Source organism: Mizuhopecten yessoensis, unplaced genomic scaffold, assembly GCF_002113885.1.
Source record: "Mizuhopecten yessoensis strain PY_sf001 unplaced genomic scaffold, ASM211388v2 scaffold5987, whole genome shotgun sequence".
Classification (NCBI taxonomy): Eukaryota; Metazoa; Mollusca; class Bivalvia; order Pectinida; family Pectinidae; genus Mizuhopecten; species Mizuhopecten yessoensis.
Window position 1 is genome coordinate 50,616 of NW_018406323.1, and position 24,673 is coordinate 75,288.

General features: G+C 35.0%; 1 protein-coding gene across 2 annotated transcripts in view; it reads right to left on the minus strand.

The window, feature by feature from the left end:
* Positions 1 to 24,673, minus strand: part of LOC110451397 — a 35,161-nt gene that overhangs the window by 4,921 nt on the left and 5,567 nt on the right. For both annotated transcript variants that reach the window (XM_021499383.1, XM_021499382.1), the window contains exons 2-7: positions 11,460 to 11,782; positions 6,485 to 7,315; positions 5,935 to 6,051; positions 5,401 to 5,523; positions 4,192 to 4,335; positions 2,766 to 2,864 (exon numbers count right to left, since the gene is read on the minus strand). In XM_021499383.1, the coding sequence (XP_021355058.1) occupies positions 2,766 to 2,864; positions 4,192 to 4,335; positions 5,401 to 5,523; positions 5,935 to 6,051; positions 6,485 to 7,315; positions 11,460 to 11,760 (1,615 nt within the window). In that variant the 5' untranslated portion in view covers positions 11,761 to 11,782. The remainder of the gene's footprint in view (positions 1 to 2,765; positions 2,865 to 4,191; positions 4,336 to 5,400; positions 5,524 to 5,934; positions 6,052 to 6,484; positions 7,316 to 11,459; positions 11,783 to 24,673) is intronic.

The following is a 24,673-nucleotide window of genomic DNA, read 5'->3' on the forward strand; positions in this document are numbered from 1 at the left end:
CATTTACTGACAACATATATACATTCTCAGTGATTTAAACCACTGATTGCTGTGGAACACATATACTGACAACTTATACATTCTCAGTGATTTCAACCACTGATGGCTGTGGAATACATTTACTGACAAAATATACATTCTGAGTGATTTCAACCACTGATGGCTGTGAAATACATTTATTGACAACATACATTCTCAGTGATTCAAACCACTGATTGCTTTGGAATACATTTACTGACAACTTATACATTCTCAGTGATTTCAACCACTGATGGCTGTGGGATACATTTACTGACATCATATACATTCTCAGTGATTTAAACCACTGATGGCTGTGAAATACGTTTACTGACAACATACGTTCTCATTGATTCAAACCACTGATGGCTGTGGAATACATTTACTGACAACAAATACATTATCAGTAATTTAAACCACTGATGGCTGTGGAATACATTTACCGACAGTATATACGTTCTCAGTGATTCAAACCACTGATGGCTGTGGAATACATTTACTTACAACAAATACATTATCAGTGAATTAAACCACTGATGGCTGTGGAATACATTTACCGACAAAATATACATTCTGAGTGATTTAAACCACTGATGGCTGTGAAATACGTTTACTGACAACATACGTTCTCATTGATTTAAATCACTGATGGCTGTGGAATACATTTACTGACAACAAATACATTATCAGTGATTTAAACCACTGATGGTTGTTGAATACATTAACTGACAACATATATACATTCTCAGGGATTTAAACTACTGATGGCTGTGGAATACATTTACAGACATCATATACATTCTCAGTGACTTAAACCACTGATTGCTGTGGAACACAAATACTGACAACTTATACTTTCTCGGTGATTTCAACCACTGAAGGCTGTGGGATACATTTACTGACAAAATATACATTCTGAGTGATTTAACCCACTGATGGCTGTGAAATACGTTTACTGACAACATACGGTCTCATTGATTTAAATCACTGATGGCTCTGGAATACATTTACTGACAAAATATACATTCTGAGTGATTTAAGCCACTGATGGCTGTGAAATACATTTATTGACAACATACATTCTCAGTGATTTAAACCACTGATTGCTGTGGAACACATATACTGACAACTTATACTTTCTCGGTGATTTCAACCACTGATGGCTGTGGGATACATTTACTGACAAAATATACATTCTGAGTGATTTTAACCACTGATGGCTGTGAAATACGTTTATTGACAACGTACATTCTCAGTGATTCAAACCACTGATTGCTTTGGAATACATTTACTGACAACTTATACATTCTCATTGATTTCAACCACTGATGGCTGTGGGATCCATTTACTGACAAAATATACATTCTGAGTGATTTAAACGACTGATGGCTGTGAAATACATTTATTGACAACATACATTCTCAGTGATTCAAACCACTGATGGCCCATGCCTACTATGATCATTTGTTTTGTCAGTGGCATCTAGACTTCCTGCTCGATTCGTTTTCTTTTCTGGAATGTTATCAGGAAAGTTTCCAAAAACTTGAGTTGGCTGAAAGGAATTTTCTTCCACCGACATCATGTCAATGTCTTTGCCTGTCTGCCATTTACATGGTTCCCTGGTATTTTCGACAAGTGTATTACCTCGTTTTATTGGACCTGCCTTCTGATTATTCATAACCTTTTCTTCCATTGATATTTGGTTGTTAGCAATTCCTCCTTCTCCTGAACTTTGTTTGTTAGTGATCGTTCCCTCTCCAGAACTTTCTGCATACGTTACTTTTACCTCTCCTGAATTTTGCCTTCCGTTACTTCCTAAATCTGAGTTGTTTTTACTACTGTTACTCATACCATCTTCCATTAATGATTTATTTTCAGGATTGTTTCCTGGGTATGGTTGTACTATGTTTCTAGGGACATTGCCGTTGGTGGATTTCTCCGGAGATAGATAGTTTTTCCCCATTATTGTGTTGGCGATATTCTCAGAGCTCTGGTTGGTCACTGGTATATCATCATTAGGTTTCTTTTCCCTATTTCCAAAATGACATTCAATTTTTGCTTCAGACATTGACACCTCTTCCAGCAGGTGACTAGAAACATCCTGGGTACAATCATCTAGAAATTAATATTACCAATCAAATGACAAACATTTGAAATAACCAGCAATATGTCATTTTTGGATACTGACAGAAAACCTGACAGTATAAAGAGAAGTCCAAACCAAAACCCACAGGTCATATTCTGTACACAATTTTTTGACATTTTTTTTAAAAATTAACCTTTGTATTGCCAGGGATTTTAAAAAATGAACAATACATGGTGCTGTCCCACAAGAATGACTGATGTCTGTCCACAAACTTACAAGTCTTAATTAAAAGAAATCATACCATGGGCATTCTGGTCCTCTAGCAGACCACTATACTTCTCCTGAGAATGATGGCTTGCTAAAATCAAGTGGTTTGCAGAAGGGCCTTGATCATCAGAATCATCACCATCATTTGAAAATTTATATTGTAAACAAATATAAAGCGTGAAAAAATGTGCGCAATATAAAATTTGTTCTGTGATAACAATCTTTGTGTCTATGCTGTGTTTTGTTTTCATTTGGACACTTAAAACACACAACCATAAATATTTACAATGCTGAAAAAAAGATAACAGCAAGATATCTATAAATTGTGTGCCAGTTATACCAGACACTGACCTTGTCAGGTTCTGGTAAGTATGGAGGATATCTTGACATTTACCTGAAGGGTTTGTGCTATGTCCATGTGGACTAATCCGTCCACCACTTGTTGGGGAATATCCACAGGGTGGTCTTACAACATCCTCTTTTCCTACATTTCCTATATAAATACAAAAACATAATTTAAGTTTCTCAATGTTATATGTAGAGCTTTATATTCTGGTAACAGTTAATATTAAGTTACTACAAGAACTACCTATTGCTCCTTCGACTGTTGTGATTGAATCCATTTTATGATGTTCTCATATTTACTCAATCCCCTGCATACTACAGACGAGGAGCAAAGGACCAAATTATTCCACCATTAAGAAAACCACGGCTCTACCCTTGCCTAGTTAATATTATTTTTACATTGTTGCCCTGTCCCTAAGATCATTCATTTAAACAACATGGACTTCCCTTTGACCACAGACAAGTATGGACGATGGACACAGCCCCATAGTATAAGGTTACATGTCTCCTTGGAACAGGTGCTAAAATTGGAATGCACTAATCAGAACTCCTTGTGACTTAACGAGAATTAAGGAGACAAAAGGCTAGACAAAGGTATGGGTGAAGCAGATAGGCAGAGGACAGCAATGGCATTGTTTGATTCGAAAATTAACTATTTATCAGTGTACTGATCTAATAGGTAATTTCTTGAAATAAAAATTGTTATGTTAACCTTTAGGTTGATAAAAGCATGAGGTCATCACATAATGTCAAAGTACTGTTCTCGGTAGGTCTATTTAATCTGTGACCTAGAGAGAAAGGTCATGGTGTCACCTTCTTTTGGTAGTTACGGCCATGACACGAATCTATTAAAAACAATATGTTAAAAGTCAAATGTCTTCAAGGCGTCACTGTCCAAGGGAGGTCACTTCTACCCCCTTCTGTCTGTATCTCACAAAGACAATAGCCAAGGGAGGTAACTTCTACTCCCTTTTGACTGTATCTCACACTGACTATAGCCAAGGGAGGTAACGTCTACCCCCTTCTGACTGTATCTCACACAGACAATAGCCAAGGGAGGTAACTTCTACTCCCTTTTGACTCTATCTCACACTGACTTTAGCCAAGGGAGGTAACGTCTACCCCCTTCTGGCTGTATCTCACACAGAGAATAGCCAAGGGAGGAAACTTCTACTCCCTTTTGATTGTATCTCACACTGACTATAGCCAAGGGAGGTAACGTCTACCCCCTTCTGACTGTATCTCACACAGACAATAGCCAAGGGAGGTAACTTCTACTCCCTTTTGACTCTATCTCACACTGACTTTAGCCAAGGGAGGTAACGTCTACCCCCTTCTGGCTGTATCTCACACAGACTATTAGCCAATAGAGGTAACTTCTATTCCCTTTTGACTGTATCTCACACTGACTATAGCCAAGGGAGGTAATTTCTACCCCCTTCTGACTGTATCTCACACTGCCTATAGCCACTTACCTTTGATATCATAGCTCAGGACAAACTGACAAATAAACGTATTCATGCTGATTTTTCTAGTTTTCGTGTCAACCTCAACCATCCCTCTGAACCACAGTGGAAAGAGGATTTTTAGCTTAAACTCGGCAGTGTTACTCTCAAATTCTACAATACAATTTATAAGTCATATCAGTTGTGTTTATATGTTGTGAACCGTTGTTTATTGAATAATTGTTTTTTTCTTTAAGGAAATGTTTTACATATATAAAGGCTACTGGTTAAATATCATCACCCTAGGCTATTGGTTGATGGTTTCAGTAGAACTTATTGAAAGGAAAAAATAGACTCCAGCAGATGAACAATAGATGCTGAACCATCACATAAAACAAAAAACACTGCATGTTTTTCCACAATAAATCCATATTCAATGTTCTTGTTGATTACATCACAAAATGTGTGTTAATACCTGTAATAGATATTATTTTGAATAGCTCTCTTCTCTTTAATGCCGTACAGTGCTTGCTGATTTCTTTCAAAATTAATCAGCTGTTAATATTTACTGCTTCAATCTTGATAATAAATTGATTTTTAGATAGGAAATAGTGCCATCTCTCTCTCTCTCTCTCCCTCTCTCTCTCTCTCTCTCATAAAAACACATCGCATGGCCATAAGTATTTTGTATGTACGAATGGGTATATGGTTTAATGATGAATGTCAGTCAGGCAAAGGCTGTGTAATAAGTTTATATGTATGACATGTAGTGAGTAGAGTAGTATGAATGTAAGATGAGTGTTCTGTACAATTATCCATTTTTTCCTGTCATAATTTACAGACTTGTATCTCATTATTTGTCATGCGTATGTGTTTGAAAAATCTGAATAAAATTCTAAGTTACAAAAAAAATAAAAAATTGAATAACTAGAGAGAAAATATTTCTCAATCCCCTTATTAGCCAATATGTATATTGATGGTTATTATTTCACCTTTGACCTAAAGATAAAGGCCATGGTGTGTAAAGTACATTCCCTTCTTTTGGTAGTTACAGCCCTGACAGGAATTTATCAGAAAAGACATAATTACCACATTATATGGTAAAGGTATGTCTTAGATGACCAATTAGTTCTCTGTTAATGTCTGCTCGGCTTTGTTAGGGAATGTTTAAACAGTGTCTTATTACTTCTACTTCTACTTCTAACCTATAGATTAATGTCTAAAACCAAAACTACTTACGAAGTTTTGAAGCAGCATCTTCAATTCCAACTTGTCCTTGTGTATTGATCATCTCAGCGAGAGACTTCAGGTTGCTCTTGTTTTGATCAGAAAGGCGGTTTATGAATTTCTTCAGTTGCTCATCTACATGTAGAAGTGTAGGAAAATAATATTGGTACTAGTCTTAAACTAGGACAGTAAGTTAGTCGTAAATCTATGAAGTGTGGGCTGATTCCAGTAAATCCATCCTTCTCCATCCCACCACCACCACCAGTACCACCAAAATAAAAAAGTGTTTACAATCATATGAATGGGTTGGCCGATTCTAGTATATTCATCCGGTTCCCCTGATTCCCCATGACCTTAAATGATCTTTGGTAGCTGTTGATAGGACATCACACCCTATAAACCAAACCTAACTATCCCCAATGACCTGATCTGAAGAACTGTTTAATAAAAGGTGTGCAGGCTAATCTGTATAGTACAAGTAAGATGATTTTGACTCTTAAGATAGATTACATACTTAACACTAATACTGTGTTAACTGTAACTTACCATAGCGATCATCTTTGGGAAACAGATCATCACCATGTAAATCCATCTTGTTATTAAAGTCTTTCAATAGATTAGCTATTTCTTCATGTTTGTAATCTTCATCACAAAGCATGGCACCTGGAAGTAAGAACTCAGTTTCACATAAATCTGAAATATTATAAATTTGAATAAATTAATAACGGGTGGATTATTTTAATGTTCTTCAAATAAAACCAATCAAAAAATCATCTTCAGCCTTTTTCTGGTGACTTTCAACCTACAAGTTCCGAAGTCCATCTCTCAACTAGTCTATAGACAATATTTTATCTTTAACACATCTGTCCTAGGATTATCAAAGATATTATATTGGTGTACCTTTTATTTCAGCATTATTTCTAAAAGGTCAAACAATATACAAATTGCAATCTGCCTGGTGGTAGTGTATTTGTTTAATGATTTTGATGGGGACTTTGTCCAGTAATAAAGGAAATAAATGGGTGCCTGCTATAATAGTAGCAAATATATATGGAGGCATCCTCTACAGTCTGTATCTACTATTTGATTGACATACCTGCTTTTATGATAGTTGGTGGCAGACCATCACACAAGCGAACAATTGAGGACAAACTTCCTTTTTCTGTTATGACCCTTGGAACTTGGTTCCGTAGCAGACATTCTGCTTCTTCTTCAGTCATTTCCTTCAAGTCCTTTTTACAGGCAATGCTGCCGAACTCCGCAAACCTAGCCGTCTGTGTGGACGTTATGAACACCAATAAATTGTGACACTTTGGTAGAAGATTGTGGATGAATTCTTTATAGATCTTGTCCCAGAGAAATACATTAGACATGTCAGGTGCCGTCCCGTCAGTTTTAGCCTTGCCACAGGCACATTCCATGTTGTCAAGAAACACAATAAACTTGTTGCTAGGGTTATCCGTCATTTTTCTCTCAATCTGACTCATGCAATCCATAAAGTCTTCCTCCTCCTCCTCATCGTCATCATTGTTATTGCCTGATTCTTTTTTCCATTTATGCATTTCAACACCGAAAAAAGTACAAAGTCTATTTAAAAAGCTTTGGAAACTTCTGACTTTGTCAAAGTCAAACGATCCAACATGCACTGTTTCATTTCTTGAAGTTTCATGTTGAATTCGATGCAAAAACTGCAGCATTACGCAAGACTTACCTATCCCTTTTTTCCCGTGTATACCGTATATTCTGTACTGATGATTCTCGGGTAGGTTTGCCGTACGTTGTCTCTCATTGTACATCTTATTCAGCCAGTCCATAGGCTCCTTCCTCTCTACAAATAACTTTGAGTTACATGACTCAGCTAAGTCACAACCTTCAGCCATCTTCAATAATGGTATCCTGATCATGGGATTTAGAAGCTTCCACTCATCTGAAAGTAAGATTTATAAATAAAGAGGTTTCAACCCATTTGTTTTATGTGATATTTGACTTTTTCTTCAATGAAGAAAGTGTCAAGTGGCCAAATGGGCCTGAATCACTAACCTGCTTATTCCCTAGAACATATTTGATCTTCAAAATGGTCGTCAATGTATGTTTACCTAAGTAGACAAAATATCATTACTCTGCACATAAGTACGAAACCTAGTTGGGATATCCCTCTGAATCTTTATCGTAATATTTTAAGTTCAAAGCCATACATTTGAACACATTTAAAAGCCCTTCATCCCAGCATGCCAAAAACCAAATATCATGACTATAAAGCTCTTTATTATTCAGTAAAAGGTTGATTAATCAGTCATTACAAACTGGATATTCCTTCATTCTAACATGCTGCTGGCCAATTGTCATCGCCCTAGACCTACTGGTTAATCAGAATTTGTTCAAAAGTTTTAACACATTTAAGTCCTGTGACCTAGAAAGCATATCTAATAGCATGACCTTTAGCATGAAAACTTTAAGAAGTTGTTTAAAGGTTCATTAATTTTAATACATTTGACCCCTGTGACCTTGAAAGTGGCTCAAAGTCATTCATTGAAACAAATTTGATAACAACCCAGCATGCTTACCAGAAAAATTTAGATGGTCACCAGCATTGGAAGTTCATTATTTCTATGTTAGTTTACTATTCTATAGAAGAGCTATGTTTAAAAAAATGATCAAGAAAGATTTGACTTCTAGCAGCCTTAATTTTTCTTCTGATTCAAGCTCAAAATGAAATATGAACAAGAGGCCCTGTATCGCTCACCTGGAAACGTTAGCAAAATTGATGTTGGAATAGTTAGATGTTGCTGGTACATATGTAGTGTGCATGTATAACATGGTTAGTCAAGGGTTATACTTATATGCAATTTTACAAAATCCTGGCATTTCTACAGGAAAAAGAGGACTTTGAAGTATTTGCTATGTTTACCCTTTTAGGCCCCATCTTCTGCCCTCAGGGGTCAGACCAACGGTTGATGCAAAATTGGTTATCTTCACATAGGATGCTCAACACCAAATATGGACCAAATCCTTTCATTCCCACGGAAAAAGAAAGATTTGAAAAAAATTGCTATATTTTCCAGATTGGGCCCTGCCCCTCAGGCCCCTTTGAGGCCAGACCAACAGTTTATACAAAATATGTTCCACTTCACCCAAGAATGCTTCATACCAAATATAAACCAAATCCTTTCATTCCAAAAGAAGAAGAAGGAGGATTTTGAAGCATTTGTTATGTTCCCCCTATTTGGCCCGCCCCTCAGCCCCCTGGGAAGCCAGACCCACTGTTTATACAAAATGGTTCCCCTTTACCCAAGGATGCTTCAGACCAAATATGGAACAATTCCTTTCATTCCTACAGAAAAAGAAGGATTTTCAAAGAATGATTTGCTATATTTCCCCTATTGGGCCCTGCCCCTCAGGCCCCTGGGGGCAAGACCCAACATTTATACAAAGATGGTTCCCCTTCACCCAAGGATACTCCACACCAAATATGGACCAAATCTTTTGATTTTTACAGAAGAAGAAGGATTTTAAAGAATTTGCAATAAATATTCCTCCTATATGGCCCCGCTCCTCAGGCCCCTGTGGGGTCAGACACACTGTTTATACAAAATTGGTTTCTCTTCACCCAAGGATGCTCCACACCAAATTCTGTTGAAATCCGCTCAGTGTTTGATGACTAGTACTGTAAAGTACCAGTTAAGCTGCAAACTAAAACAATTTTGTACTAAACACATCATTGCTCAGTAATTTCAATGCCAAGTAACTTCAGCCAATCAGAAGTTACAATTACAATTACTGACCAGTAAAAAATATAATGCTTTTCCAGTAGAAAAAATAATGGTTTTCTTGTATGAAAAAAGTTTATTTATAAAAAAAGCCTTTGGCTCCAAGCTAGCTACAGTGATAACTGTCGACATCAGCATTAGAAATTCAGTAGTAATGGTTTTTGTTTTGTGTGTGTGATTTGATAAAGGGGCAGACTCACTGAAAAAATCAAAAAAAAAATCATTGTTCCCGTTGTAACTTCTACATATTATTAAGTGAGTTTAACCTCCTAATTTCCAAAGTATGAACACTGTCATACAAGACATGGTCAATCACTGTTAACCAACTGACCAGTAGGTTAGAATATTGATCTACTGAACACACTTGCCCACCTTTTGAAATTTCCATGCGGGAGATCATGCATGTTAAAAACTAGAAAGTTTTTATAAACAAAAACATGTCTCCTCGTATTAGCCAATATGCATATTTGGAAAAATAGAAAGGTAACATCAAGATAAAGGTGTGTAAACTCTAAACCATTATTTTTTTTAAATTATTCTGGTTCATGTGAAATTGTCTTAACAATTTTGGTTAAGTTTCGGCAGCTATGGTACTATAGACACATTTACATGTATATACAAATAGGAATTATCACACATCCGATTACAATCTGGTTCCTCTATTGGCTAAATATAGCAAGTTTGGTCAACGTAGGAGAAATAACGTGGAGCTTATGCTGCAGACAAACTTCGATATACAAAATTAACAAAGGGCCATATCTGTTTATATAGTAAGGCACGAGACGCGATTTCAGTACTTGACTTTCCGCCTTCCCAAGATATATAGATATAGCAAGTTTGGTCAACGTAGGAGAAATAATATGGAACTTATGCCGCAGACAAACTTCGGTATAAAAAAATCACAAAGGGCCATATCTGTTTATATAGTAAGGCACGAGACGTGATTTCAGTACTTCACTTTCCGCCTTCCCAAGATATATAGTATAGCAAGTTTGGTCAACGTAGGAGAAATAACATGGAACTTATGCTGCAGACAACTTCGGTATAACAAATTAACAAAGGTCCTTATCTGTTTATATAGTAAGGCACGAGACGCGATTTCAGTACTTGACTTTCCGCCTTCCCAAGATATATAAATATAGCAAGTTTGGTCAATGTAGATGCAATAACGTGGAAGTTATGCCGCAGACAAACTTCGGTATTTAAAATAAACAAAGGGCCATAATTCTTTATATAGTGGGGCACGATACCTCATGCCAGTGCACTACACACCTTCTGTGGGTGATGCAGGTATACTTTCAGTTTGATCGATCAAGATATCTTTAAGGGTATAAGAGTTACGGTCCGGACAAGAATTTACTGAAAATGTTGCACTTATTTGACCATTGACCTCGAGGTGAAGTTCACAGTGACCTAATTCTAGAGCACTCACACCTTCTGTGGGTGATGCAAGCATACCTCAAGTTTCGACAAGATATCGTCAACGGTTTAAAATGTATGGCCCGGACAAGTTGCAGTTAGAATAACCAGAAGAAGAAGAACCAGAAGAACCAGTACTAATACAATATGTCTCCCTTCATTCAAAGGGGAGACATATTTAAAACATAAATATAATGTGTGTATACATCCCTAGAGAAAAAAAATAACCTTTTAAATGACATATTTGGAGTTGTTCTTTCAGATGAAATCATTAGATCTTAGAATATACGAACAGTTCAGCGAATTCACTGGTTGAAAACACTAAATTTAATGGTCCAAAATCTTGAGTCTTCCTCCTAAATAGGGAGAGTTGGCGAGTATGACAGAAGTACCCTGGCCTAGTAATGCTACTGTCATATCCAAAACAAAACTAAAAGGAGCTTATATAATTACTGTGTGTACTAAACACTACAGTGGCATTTTCTAGTGTTTTTCTGCAGTGGGACAGGGATCCTTAAGGTGTTGACAGTTTATCATTAGACTTGGTCATCCCTAACACAGACATACATACAAAGGATATGTGAAAACCTTAATACTATAATATAGTATTGTAAGTATTTCAAGTATTTGACCATCTGACCTTGAAGGTCTGTCAAAGTTATTTGTATGAGGAAATTATAGATCTCAGGTACCTACTGGCAAAACATCAGAAAATATGGGTCTTATGGAACTTGCTTAGAATACTCTTAAAGCAGATCAAAATGTCCAAGCAGTTTTCTTCACATCCTCCACATCCTCCACCTAACAAACTTCACATATCCCATCATACTATTGTGCGTTATACACATCCTTATGTCATAAATAAAGGTATATAGTACAACTCACCTACATTGATGATTTCTTTTTCTTTTTGCTTCACATAAGTTGCCAGCTTTGGATTGATCGGCTGAAGGTTTGATATAAGTTTTGTATAGTTCCCAATACCTATCACCTCTTTTTCCATAAGACGGTTAAATAAGCCAGATATATCATGGATTTGATCAATGTCGACAGGGGTAAGTGGGATATTTTTAAACAGGCCCTTAAGTTTGCATAGGTGGTCATCATTAATTTGTTCACCAAGATAATACACCATTTTGTTGTGAATTCCATCGGCTTCTTCTGGAATGTCTTGATTGGAAGCCATGTTGTACTGTTTCTGTACGCACCTGAAAATAAATATAGCAAATATGACGACAATCGTTGGAAACATTCAACAGTGAGGGCACACATAGATATATCCCCCATCCCTAACCCATAAAGAATAACCACAAATGTTTAATCAATTATCAAGTGTTGAATTCCCAAAATAAAACATGCACAACAATTGACTAAGGTTAACTTTCATAAGAAATTTGAAGAATAGCTGTCTAGTACTTACTGAAAAATAGCATTAACATTGTTAAACTTTAAAAATCTACGATGGCTGCCTTGCGGCCATCTTGATTTCTGAGCAGTTCCAAAATGAAATGCACAGTTTCAGATTAAAGAGAACTATCATATCAAATTTGAGAAAGATCTTTCAAGTGCTTTTTGAGAAATAGTGAAAACAAGCGTGAACTTTAAACAAGTTTTTTTTATTAGTTCTAAATGAAACGCGAACAAATTTGGACCAAGGAAACTTTCATATGTAATTTGAGAAAGATCTATCGGGCACTTATTGATATTTAGCGATTATAATCTTGAAATCTCAAAATCAGAGATCGTCTTATGGCCATCTTGTTTTTTCTAACCAATCCCATAATGAAACATAAACAAATTTATACAAAGGAGAACTTATAGTACATATGAAATTTTAGAAAAGGTTTCTCATTTGCTTCTTGAGCAATAGCAATAACAATCTTGAAAAGTCCAAATCCAAGACGGCTACTTGGCGGCTTTTTTGATTCCCTGATAGTTATATGAACCAAGGGAAACTTCGAACTCATATGAATTTAAAAAAGATCTTTTATAGTTCCTGAACCCCCGTGACAATATAGGCGATTATCATCCATTGGAACAAATTTCATAGTCCTTCATCCCAGCTGCTACTGCCCAAATAATGTGATTCGAGGCATTTGAAACTTTAAACACATATGACCCCTGTGACCTTGAATACAGCTAAAGAACATTTTCAAAATGGCCAAATTTGTTGGGTTCCATCCCAGAAAGCTACCAGCATAATATTATGAATCTAGAACTTAAGATGCTTTAGGAAAGTTGGACTGATGTTTTTTGACAAATTTGACCCCTGTGACTTTGAATATACATGTAAGTCAAATCATTTCTATTTGGAAACTTTTTGGGCTCCATCCTGTCTTGTGAACAATTCTTTAGGAGAAGTAATTTGAAGATTTTGATATAATTGACTCCTGTGATTCTGAATATAGGTAAACGTAATTTTATTCACAAACTTTCCTTGGCTCCATCCTAGCCAGCAACCAGCCTAACATCATCAGTCTATATCTCCTGGGTTGTTCAGAAGTCATTTGAATTTGTTGACATATCTGACCCCTGTGACTGTGAATAAAGTCAAGGCAATATTTATTTGCCAACTTTATTGGACTCTATCCCAGTAAGCTACCAGTATAACATCCTGAATCAATGCCTTCCCGTTTTTCAGAAGAAAATCATAAACTTCTGTAGTTTTTACACCAATACTTTCAAGAAAACAAAAGAGATTAAACTATCAAGACTGAGGATTGGGAAAGTAATAAAAATAATCAGACAGAGAATGGGGACAGTTTTTGTAACATCAAACCAGAGGTCGGGTACAGAGACTGAAATATCCAGACAGAGTTCTGGAAAAGTGATTGAAATATCCAGACAAAGGATGGGTCAGTGACTAAAATATCAAGACAAATGATGGGGACAGTGACTGATATATCCAGACTGAGGATAGGGACAGTGGCTGAAAAATCAACACAGAGGATGGGGAGAGAGACTGAATATCCAGACAGAGGATGCGGACAGTAGTACATTGTAGAAATATCCAAACAAAGGATGGGACAGTGACTGAAATATCCAGATAGAGGATGGAGACAGTGACTGAAATATCGAGACAGAGGATGGAGACAGTGACTGAAATATCCAGACAGAGGATGGAGACAGTGACTGAAATATAAAGACAGAGGATGGGGACAGTGACTGATATATCCAGACAGAGAATGGAGACAGAGACACCAAGAAACGTCCAAGAAACGGAGCCAAGCATTTCAAATCTCTGTTTCTGACCCGCAATACAAATAGAGCCAAGCATTTAAACTCTCTGTTTCTGACCCGCAATGAGTTGTACACCGCATTTCCTACTGAGCTAAAAACAAAAATTTAACATTAGCTGGCCAAAAACACAAAATTTCATCCAAAAATTGATTTGGTCATTTGAGCAAGAAACCTGTATTATATGTTGAAGTACTGTGTATACTGAAGATTTGTATAAAATTGGAAGTAAATCTGACATCATTAAAGAAGTTATGTTCTATTCTCAAAATCACCCAAAATTCTATGTTTTCTGCCATAACATTATTGTGATCATCTCAGCAAAACACCCGTATTATATATTGAAGTACTGTTTATACTTGTGTATACTGAAGGTGTGTATGAAATTTGAAGTAAATCTGACAATTATTAAAGAGGTTATGTCCAATTCTCCAAATCACCCAAAATGTCCTGCCAAAACAATTGTTGTGGTCATTTGAGCAAAATAAAACGTAATGTATGTTGAAGTACTGTGTATACTGAAGGTGTGTATGAACTTTGAAGTTAATCGAACAATTATTAGAAAGTTATGTCCAATTCTCAAAATTTTGGTCCAAAATATGTAAAAAAAAAAAACATCCCCATTTTGACCTCATAGTATGAAAGGTAGACTCCAAAAGAACCTTCATGCAAAATTTCAACACCATAATACCATTATTATCTGATTAAGAAGCATATAACGAAAACTTAACGTTCAGCTAAACGCAATGTCGATGCCGTCGCCATCGCCGGAAATGCATCACCTTAGTCTCTCCTCCGTCGCGGCGAGACAAAAAATGAAATTGCAATGAAAATTTTCCAAAAATATTAATGTGATATTGCAATTAATAGCGATATAGTTTTATAACATGCAGTCCATTCCAGAAAGCTAAAATTAAACCATCTGTGACAGTCTTCAAATATCCTCATAGTTTCTAGAAGACAGGTTCATATAAGCTGGTATGTAAGTTGCGATTTCAGCGATCATGAAATCAAATCTTTTCCTCAACTAGATACTTGACAAACTACAGATAGTGTGTCTTGATTTTTCAAGGGGAATTAGCTCAAGACTCAAGATTTCCTGAATTCTTTTTTTTTAAATTCATAATTGAATAAATTGCATGATATAAACACTATTACAAAACATTTTAAATGAAAAAACAAGAGGCCCAGAGGGTCTGTATCGCTCACATGGATATTTATGCAATCATGACAAGATATTCTCATTAAGAGCATTATTGCAAGTAAGTCTCCAGGTCAAGAGCCTGATCAATGGTTGATGGTTCAATGATGATAGCATGACAGTTTTTGCATGCCTAGCAATTGTACATATGATTATGGGGTGGAGATGTTAACTATTTTCCTGCTATTACACTAAGACTCGGCCTGCAGGACATATGGTCTGAAGTAGGGTATTTGGTTGTCCAGCAGACCTTCTGATGCCGCAGAAGCAGATGAATAACATGATATTTTCAAATATAGATCTGTTTACTTAATTACCAATACTCAATATGTAGGTTGGTGATATTTTTAACAAAATACATCAGCAAAAAAAAAAAAAAAGACTAATGCTGCATCATTATCACATTCATCACAATAGGAAGTTCGTTTTTCTTAACATGAGCAGAACAAACCCATGAAACTATGCATATGATTAAGTAAAAGAAGTGCAATGTGCCACTATCATGTTTAGTGTTTGCCGGAAAGCTCCAGATAGTTCCGAGTGATGCTGGAGTCTCCTAATCATAACCTCTCGGGATATTTGTGTAACTCGTGGTTAATATTCAAAATATTTGTGAGTACAAATGTACTAACTGAAATTCCAAATTTCTTTTTGCAATACAATAGATATACATTGTATTTAGGTTTTTGAATTGAACTAATTAGTGTTTCTTGTTGCTGTTGTCAGTACCATGGACTGAGAGGATTCCTTCATTTCATTTTTTCCCCTTGTTTTATCAATTTTGAGTCCAAATTCATTTTTTTATTTTAAGATAAAGTTGGTGTAAGGGAGGTAATTGACTTTATGTTACAACAGATGTATTTTTTGCCTTTGTTATGTTTTAAACAAATCATAAATCATTTACGATGCCTCTTAATTTGGTATTGAAATATTTTGGATGTTGTTGATATCAATTGTATCATTAAGTGAGTTACAATGTATCCCTTACCAATACAAACTTTTTTGATGTAATATGGAATTACATCAGATTCATGGTATACAGTGTAATGCCTGATGTTTCAGTCACATAAAACAATGATAGGAATTGAAACTTTTGATTATATAGTCATTGTATACAGGACGAGTTAAGTGTGTTCTTGAACTTCAAACTTTGTTGGCGTAAAGTTGTTATACATGTATATGATTTTTATCAAGATTGGTGTGCTGTATGTGGTATTAAATGGCATATAATAATTAACAAAAGACTATAAGGTTATTTCACATGAAAAATGACATTTATTGTTAGGTAAAGTTGCATATGAATTTAGATTAGATAAATGATAAAATTCAAAATGGTCTGGTTGCAAGCATGCTAATGTATACAGGGAAATTTTCGCTATTCACCCACCAAAAGAGGGCAAATTTATCATTACAGCAAACAATAATTAACAACATAATGTCAATATTAATAAAATGTGGAAGCCGAATTAGCAATGGATGAATATACATAAGTTTGGCTAAGGGCTGTTTGACTGGGCGATAATTTCCCGGTATGCAATATTATTTTATATCATACTTGAACAAAATAGGATTTAGATCATCATGCAAACAGCACTTTACATTCATAGCATTTTCATTACAAATAATTATGGGATTGTACATAATATTTGAATTTGCAAACAAATGAATAAAACACTTGATAATTAACAAACAATAATCTTTAATTACAATATAACAAAGGAAGAACGATTAAAACTAAGAAATGAAGGTACCAGCTTATAATTGGTGCCTCTTAGGATGTGTTAATGAAAACGCTATCATTATAAGGTTGGATGTTTTGTATGGTTTTTTTCAAGAAAGGAAGTTTGCAAGTACTTCATATCCTGTGCAAGGGACTTTACTTTTAGTGCTTTCCATTTCAAATACAATCAAGCTTTTTACATTTCCATGATTCTAGGCCATATTTTTTCATGTCAGTGAAATCATTGCGAAGCTTTATAGTAGAATACATTGGGTTTTCACTATTTATTAATGTAATACATTTATCACGTGCAATCGACAGCGGAAAGTTATTTTTGGTATTTTCAGCAAATTCTTATGCAGTTTCTGGTGAATATGTATGGATATATAATTAGGCAGGTAAGTTGGAAACACCTTAAGATACAATATAAAAAAAAGTGTCTATCGAGGACTGAGTAAATTTGTGAGTTTAACGACGTAATGACGAAAGTTTATACATTACTGAATTAACTGGCTCAAATAGACATAAATCAAAAAATTTGTATATGCCACAGTTACATGTAGCTACATACGACATGACACACCATTTACATGTATTAACTCATATTATATATATTAAATGGTATAGGAGATATTCTTGAAAGTGTCTTAATGTCCATTAATTGAAAAAAGGAGGCAAAGTAGATGTTAAAGTGAACTACTTTTAGCATATGTGTCACACACACTGCTTTTTTGACATACCAACATACTATTTACATTTAAATTTCACAATTCAACATAAACATGGAAATAAGGAACGAAACTGACTCTAAACAATTGTAAGTCATTAAAATACCTAGTACTGAGTAAGATGCATACTGATGTTTATAATATAGATAATATTGTTCAGGATACCTCATGCATGTGTGTGTGTGTGTGTATGTGTGTATGTGTGTATGTGTGTGTGTATGTATGTATGTATGTATGTATGTATGAATGTATGTGTGTGTGTGTGTGTGTGTGTGTATGTGTGTGTGTGTGTATGTATGTATGTATGTATGTATGTCTGTATGTATGTATGTATGTATGTATGTATGTTTGTATGTATGTATGTATGTATGTATGTATATATGTGTGTGTGTGTGTGTGTGTGTGTGTGTATGTATGTATGTATGTATGTATGTGTATGTATGTATGTATGTATTACAGATGCGTTTATGCGGTCAGGTATCCTTAGAGTCAAATACATGCCGCAAGGTAGTATCATATTCACAACCTTATATTTACACGCAGGGTTTGTAAATAACTTTTTAATGCCAAGTTTAATTTTGGGCATGAACTGCTGTCTATCGAACATGAAGAACGATAGTATATTATCTATACCTATTATAAATTGTTCCTAATAACATTATTGCACTCTTAATTTTTGGTGTCTTATTGTCATATGAGCTAGTTAATAAAATGTATCATAATAATTCATTACAGAAAATGTATATTTTAATGATCGGTAGCTTCACACTTAATTCGTAATATTAGTAATCTGTACCATCCGATCAAATGCGTAAGTTGGATGGATACCGTCTAATCCGTGTCACTGACCCATGAGTTCATGAAAATGCATGCGATGTTATGTAGGATGGTTCTACTCTCAACAGGTAACGTCAGGTCTATCGTGTAATCAGCATACGGTATGGGGTCAGTGAGGTGGGTTACTCGATATTTATATAACTGTTTTTTCTTACATTTCATTTTTGTATCACAGTCATTTTTTTATATGGATCCTAAAAGTTAATGTAAATAATGTTTATGTTTATCATCTATTGTTTTTTGTTCTCATTTGTCAATGTGTTTACTTCGCCAAGGCAAATTGTGTTTTCAGAATATAAACAGTTATACATGTCAATCTTGTTTACAAAACTTAAATATTGTTATATCCCGTGTATTTTCCTTAAAACCTATCTGTGTCATTCTCTGCTCTTACTCTACCAGGATGTATTTTCTACATATGCGTTTCCTTTTTGACAATGGATAAAACAACAAACTATTTTGGTGCTGTAACGGCAGAGAATGACTCACTACTTTGAAAAAGTTTATGTATCGTTAGTGTCTCTCTGAATCTATTCTCTCTGAATTTGCACTACATTTTTATTTTATTCTATATATTATCCATATGCGGTGATATTCACCCGAACCCCGGTCCACCCCACTCCCACATCCACCTAGATTTTTTTTCTATTTGTTATATCAATATTTGTTCGTTAAGGAACAAAACTCATATTCTTGATGCTGAGTTCTCCGAATACGATATACTGTGCGTCTCTGAAACTCATCTTGATAATTCAATTCCTGATAGTGCTGTATCTTTGGAAAACATTGGTAATATTTTTAGAAAAGGATAGAGATAATTACGGTGGCGGAGTTCTGATTTATACTAAACATAATGTTAATATTAAACGTAGACCTGCCCTTGAGACAGATGATCTTGAAGTAATATGGACTGAAGTAACTACCCATAATACCTGTTTATTTCCTTACCTAATCCATCTGAAAAAATTATAAAACAGCTCAATTCTGTTCTTTTCAATTTTTTATGGAATAGCAAAACTGATGAGATTAAACGGGACATAATAATCCAAAATTATCAAGAAGGTGGGCTAAAAATGGTAAATTTAATGTCTTTTATTGAAGCTCTGAAAATAAGTTGGATAAGCAGGTTATTTTAGATCAGAAGGTAAATGGGTAAGCGTTTTAAAATCTTGTGTAAATCCTCATATCTTGGCTAACTCAGGAAACTAGTACTTAAATAAAATTCAAGGAAATTGCAAAAATGTGTTTTGAAAAGATGTGTTTAGGGCATGGTATAAGTTAAGAGCAAAAGAGGAGCTGTTTAAAAATGAGAATTTTGCCCTACTTAAGACACCCTTATGGTATAACAAAAATATTTCTGTTGGTAATTCAGTTGTTTTGTTATCGTAAGTGGTTTAAAAACGGGATAATGATAATTAATAGTTTGTTGAAAAACAACACAGACTACTCTTTCTTGTCTTTAAGGAATTTTGTGATCTACATGGTACAATAACTAACTATCTAGAATATCATGGCTTGATAACAAGTATAAAGAATTATCTAAAACAACTTAATTTGCCAAACAAAAATGTGATATACCCAATTATACCGTTACATCTTGTAATAATTTTAAAGAAGAAAAAGAATTCTCAAGACTTCTATAAAAAAGGCAATCAGAAATAATGCATCAATAACTGCTCACACAAAATGGGGAACTATATTCGACTATAATCAGGAAACTTGGGGGAAAAGATATGCTATTCCTTTCAGGGTAACAAAAAAGTACAAATGCAATGGTTGCAATTTAGAATTAATCATTATATTTTAACAACCAATTCTTATTTATGCAAAATTGGACTTGTAAATAACCCACACTGTGTTTTTTGTATCATAGAAGGGAGACAATTACCCACGTTTTATGGGAATGCAGGGAAGTACAAAAAAATCTGAGAAATTTGGAAAGTCTTTTAAGTGCTCTCACTATTCCTTTCTCACTAAATAAAGAATCAATGATCTTTGGTTTTATCAACCAAACTGGAATTTATACCAGAATTGATAATGAAATTACACTGTTCATTAAACAATATATATACAAAACCAGATGTTTTCATAAGTCACTTAATGTGACGGCTTTAGTCAATTCGATTAAAGATTACTATAAGGTTCAGAAATATATTGCTCGTGGTAAAGGGGAACAATGTCTTAGAAGATTTACTTCTGAATGGGAAAAATGGTTAAAATTAGTAGAGCTTGACCTCAACTAACCCTGAGTCTTATGACTATTTATATTAAGTTAGTAGTTGTTATTCTACTTTAAAAAACAAAATATTGTCAAATACTCACAGCAGTTATTCATTTTATTTATTTTATTTATTATCTCCTCAAATTTGGCAGTCTGATCTCTCTCTCTCTCTCTCTCTGTGTGTCTCTCTGTCTGTCTGTCTGTCTCTGTCTCTCTGTCTCGCTGTCTGTCTGTCTCTGTCTCTCTGTCTCTGTCTCTCTCTCTCTCTCTCTCTCTCTCTCTCTCTGTCTCTCTGTCTCTCTCTCTCTCTTTTTGTTTTGTCTTTCTATGTGTGAAAGTGTGTGAAAATTGAATGTGTCTTGGTGATTGTATAAAATCATCAGATGATGATGAGGATGAGGATGATGATGAGGTTGACGATAATTTCAATAGTAGATATGTGTGAATGTGTGGATGTGTGTTGATGTGATGTTCTGTATAATGTACATGTTCTGAAAATCTTGAAAAAACCCAACTTAAATAAAAGAAAAACTACCCATAATAAACCTATTCTTCTTGGCTGTATATATAGACCCCCTAACTCTCTCGTTGGCTACTTGGACAGGCTAGATATTAACCTAAACAAAATTAGTGATCTGCAAAGGGAAGTGGTCCTGGTAGGGGATATAAATCAAGACATGTTAGATCTAAATTCAAACTCATATCTACATAGAATTTTGTTGAAATAAAGGTTAGAAAACACTGTTACTGAACCTACCAGGATTACTTCCCAGACCTCAACATCACTTGACACTATACTAACAAACAACGTTAACTTTATTAAAAATACAATAGTACAACCTCCCTCTTGTAGTGATCACTGTCCAGTTAGCGCTGATCTGAAATTTAAAACTTTAAAGAAACAGGCATAAAAAATGACTTTATTATACTTCAATAACACTGACTTTGACGGAGCATATGAGTATCTTAAGTCCATTGACTGGAATCTTTTATTACAAGGTGATATTGAAAATATGAACTCTCTATTAACTGATAAAATCATAACTGCTATCGACCTATTCGTGCCACATAAAACAGTAACTATAAGACCTAATGATAAAATTTGGATGACTAATGGTATCAGTCTAAAAATTAGACAAAGAAATCGCCAGCATTCCAAAGCTAAGTTACATAATACTTCAGCTTCTTGGGCAAAATTTAGATCTATTCGGAATGAAGTTATATCCTTAGTCCGGGAAGCTAAAGAAAACTATTTATCTAAACTTAAATCTTCTTTAATTGATAAAACCATACCCCCCCGGAAAATGGTGGCGTATTGCAAAATCGGTTATGAATCTCAAAAACAAAACCGAAAATGACTCTCCATTGATTATCAACGGCGAACTGAAAATCCACCCATAGATCTTTTAAATCTTTTAACGATTATTTCACTTCGATTTCCGTAAATGAAAAGAATGCTGACGATTTACCTCCTGACTGCCCCCGACCCCGACATAACTTTTCAACAATAGACATAACCGAACAGGACATTTTTGATCAGCTCGATCTACTCAATACTAATAAACCTTCAGGCCCTGACAGTATCCCTCCAAAATTCATAAAAGGGGTTCCCAATCTCTTGTGAAACCACTCTATCTCTTATTCAACAAATCTATTTCTACCGGAAAGCTACCAAATAGATGGAAAAATGCTCAAGTTACTCCAATTTATAAGGGCAAGGGAGATAAAAGTGATCCATCCAACTATAGACCAATATCTGTTACCCCTATATTAAGCAAGCTATTTGAAAAAAATGTTTTTAAGTATATGTTCAATTACCTCTCAAGATATAACATTATTTCTAAGAATCAGTCAGGCTTTTTACCTAAGGATTCGACAGTGTATCAACTATTAATTATATACGATGAAATTGTCAAACATTTAGACAACGGCAAAGAGGCCAGAATGATTTTCTGTGGTATTAGCAAAGCCTTTGACAGAGTTGGACATGACGGTCTAATTTATAAACTAAAAAAATATGGTATATGTAATAATATGTTAGAATGGTTCACATCATACCTTTATGATAGGCAACAGAGGGTGGTCATAGATGGGTATAAGTCTAATTGGAAAACATTACAGGCAGGGGGACCTCAAGGTTCAGTCCTTGGTCCTTTTTTGTTTTTACTATTTATTAATGATATTGGTGATGAATTGGCCTCAAACTTCAAACTATTTGCTGATGATACCTCCTTATATGGTCTCATTGAGGGAAACAGGCAAGAATGTGCTAATATATTAACTGATGATCTAAGGAAAAATTTCAATCTGGGCTAGGAAATGGGGAATTATCTTTAATCCAGATAAAACTGTAGCCCTGCTCTTCTCGAGGCGGGTTGACTCTGAGACACTGCATCCTAACCTATATTTTGATGAATCATCAATTATTAATGTTTCTAATCATAAACACCAAGGTTTGTTTTTCAACAGCAAGGCTAATTGGTCTATCCACATAAACTATATATACGAAAAAGCTTATAAAAGAATTAATATACTTAGAATGTTGAAATATAAAATTGATGGAAAATCACTCGAAACGATAATTGATACCCCTGCCTGCTTATGTAGTTCTCTTGTTGAAGATTGTGATCACTTCTTCCATTGTACTTTGTATACTAATCAAAGGCAAATTCTCCTGAACTCCATTTCTGCTCTTAATGACATTATTCCATTTAATTCTCAGACTTTTCTTTATGGATGTCGAAGACTCGATATCAATATCAATATAAGTATCTATGAGAGGGTCCAGAGGTTCGTTAAAGATACAAGACGCTTTTACAAGATTACACTTACTTGTTTATCTTTTTTCAGATGACTTTGCTGTATGGAATGATACCAGTACATAATTGTACTATGTGCTGTCCACCAGCATAATTTCAATTGCCATATTTTGTAAAATCTAGTTTTTTTTATCAAAATTCATGTACATAATATACATGTTTTATCATTACTTCAATTCAATATGATGTGTGTATACTGTTAATAACTGTAAGGAGAGGGCGCTCATAGGATTTGCCTGTTGCCCAATTCCTTTGTATCTAAGATCTGAACAATAAATATTCTATAATGAAATACCTCATCATGCTTACTAATACGTCTGATCAAAGTTCATTGTGTTGAGACATATTTTTTATGGAACTAGCTTAAATCCTAGTACTGATTAACGAAATGTTAAGTGTAGTTAAGGATACGTGTTTCCATGGTACAACAGTCTGGTACTGATCAATGTTCATATGGAAGTTGAGGATCATTATTTTCATGGCACAACAGTCTGGTACTGATCAATGTTCATATGGAAGTTGAGGATCATTGTTTTCATGGCACAACATTCTGTTACTGATCAATGTTCATATGGAAGTTGAGGATCATTGTTTTCATGGCACAACAGTCTGGTACTGATCAATGTTCATAGTTTAGTTAAGGATAAGTGTTTCCAAGGCACAACAGTCTGGTACTGATCAATGTTCATAGTTTAGTTAAGAATAAGTGTTTCCATGGCACAACAGTCTGGTACTTATCAATGTTCATAGTTTAGTTGAGGATCAGTGCTTCCAATTAACAACAGTCTGGTACTGGTCAATGTTCATAGTTTAATTGAGGCTCAGTGTTTCCATGGCACAGCAGTCTGGTACTGATCAATGTTCATAGGATAATTGAGGATCAGTGTTTCCATGGCCCAACAGTCTGGTACTGATCAATGTTAATAGTTTAGTTGAGGATCAGTGTTTCCGTGGCACAGCAGTCTGGTACTGATCTATGTTCATAGCTTAGTTGAGGATCAGTGTTTCCGTGGCACAGCAGTCTGGTACTGATCTATGTTCATAGCTTAGTTGAGGATCAGTGTTTCCGTGGCACAACAGTCTGGTACTGATCAATGTTCATAGTGTAGTTGAGGATCGGTGTTTTCTTGGCACAACAGTCAGGCACTGATCAATGTTCATAGTTTAGTTTAGGGTCAGTGTTTCCATGGCACAACAGTCTGGTACTGATCAATGTTCATAGTATAATTGAGGATCAGTGTTTCCATGGCCCAACAGTCTGGTACTGATCAATGTTCACAGTGTATTTGAGGATCAGTTTTTCCATGGCACAACAGTCTGGTACTGGTCGATGTTC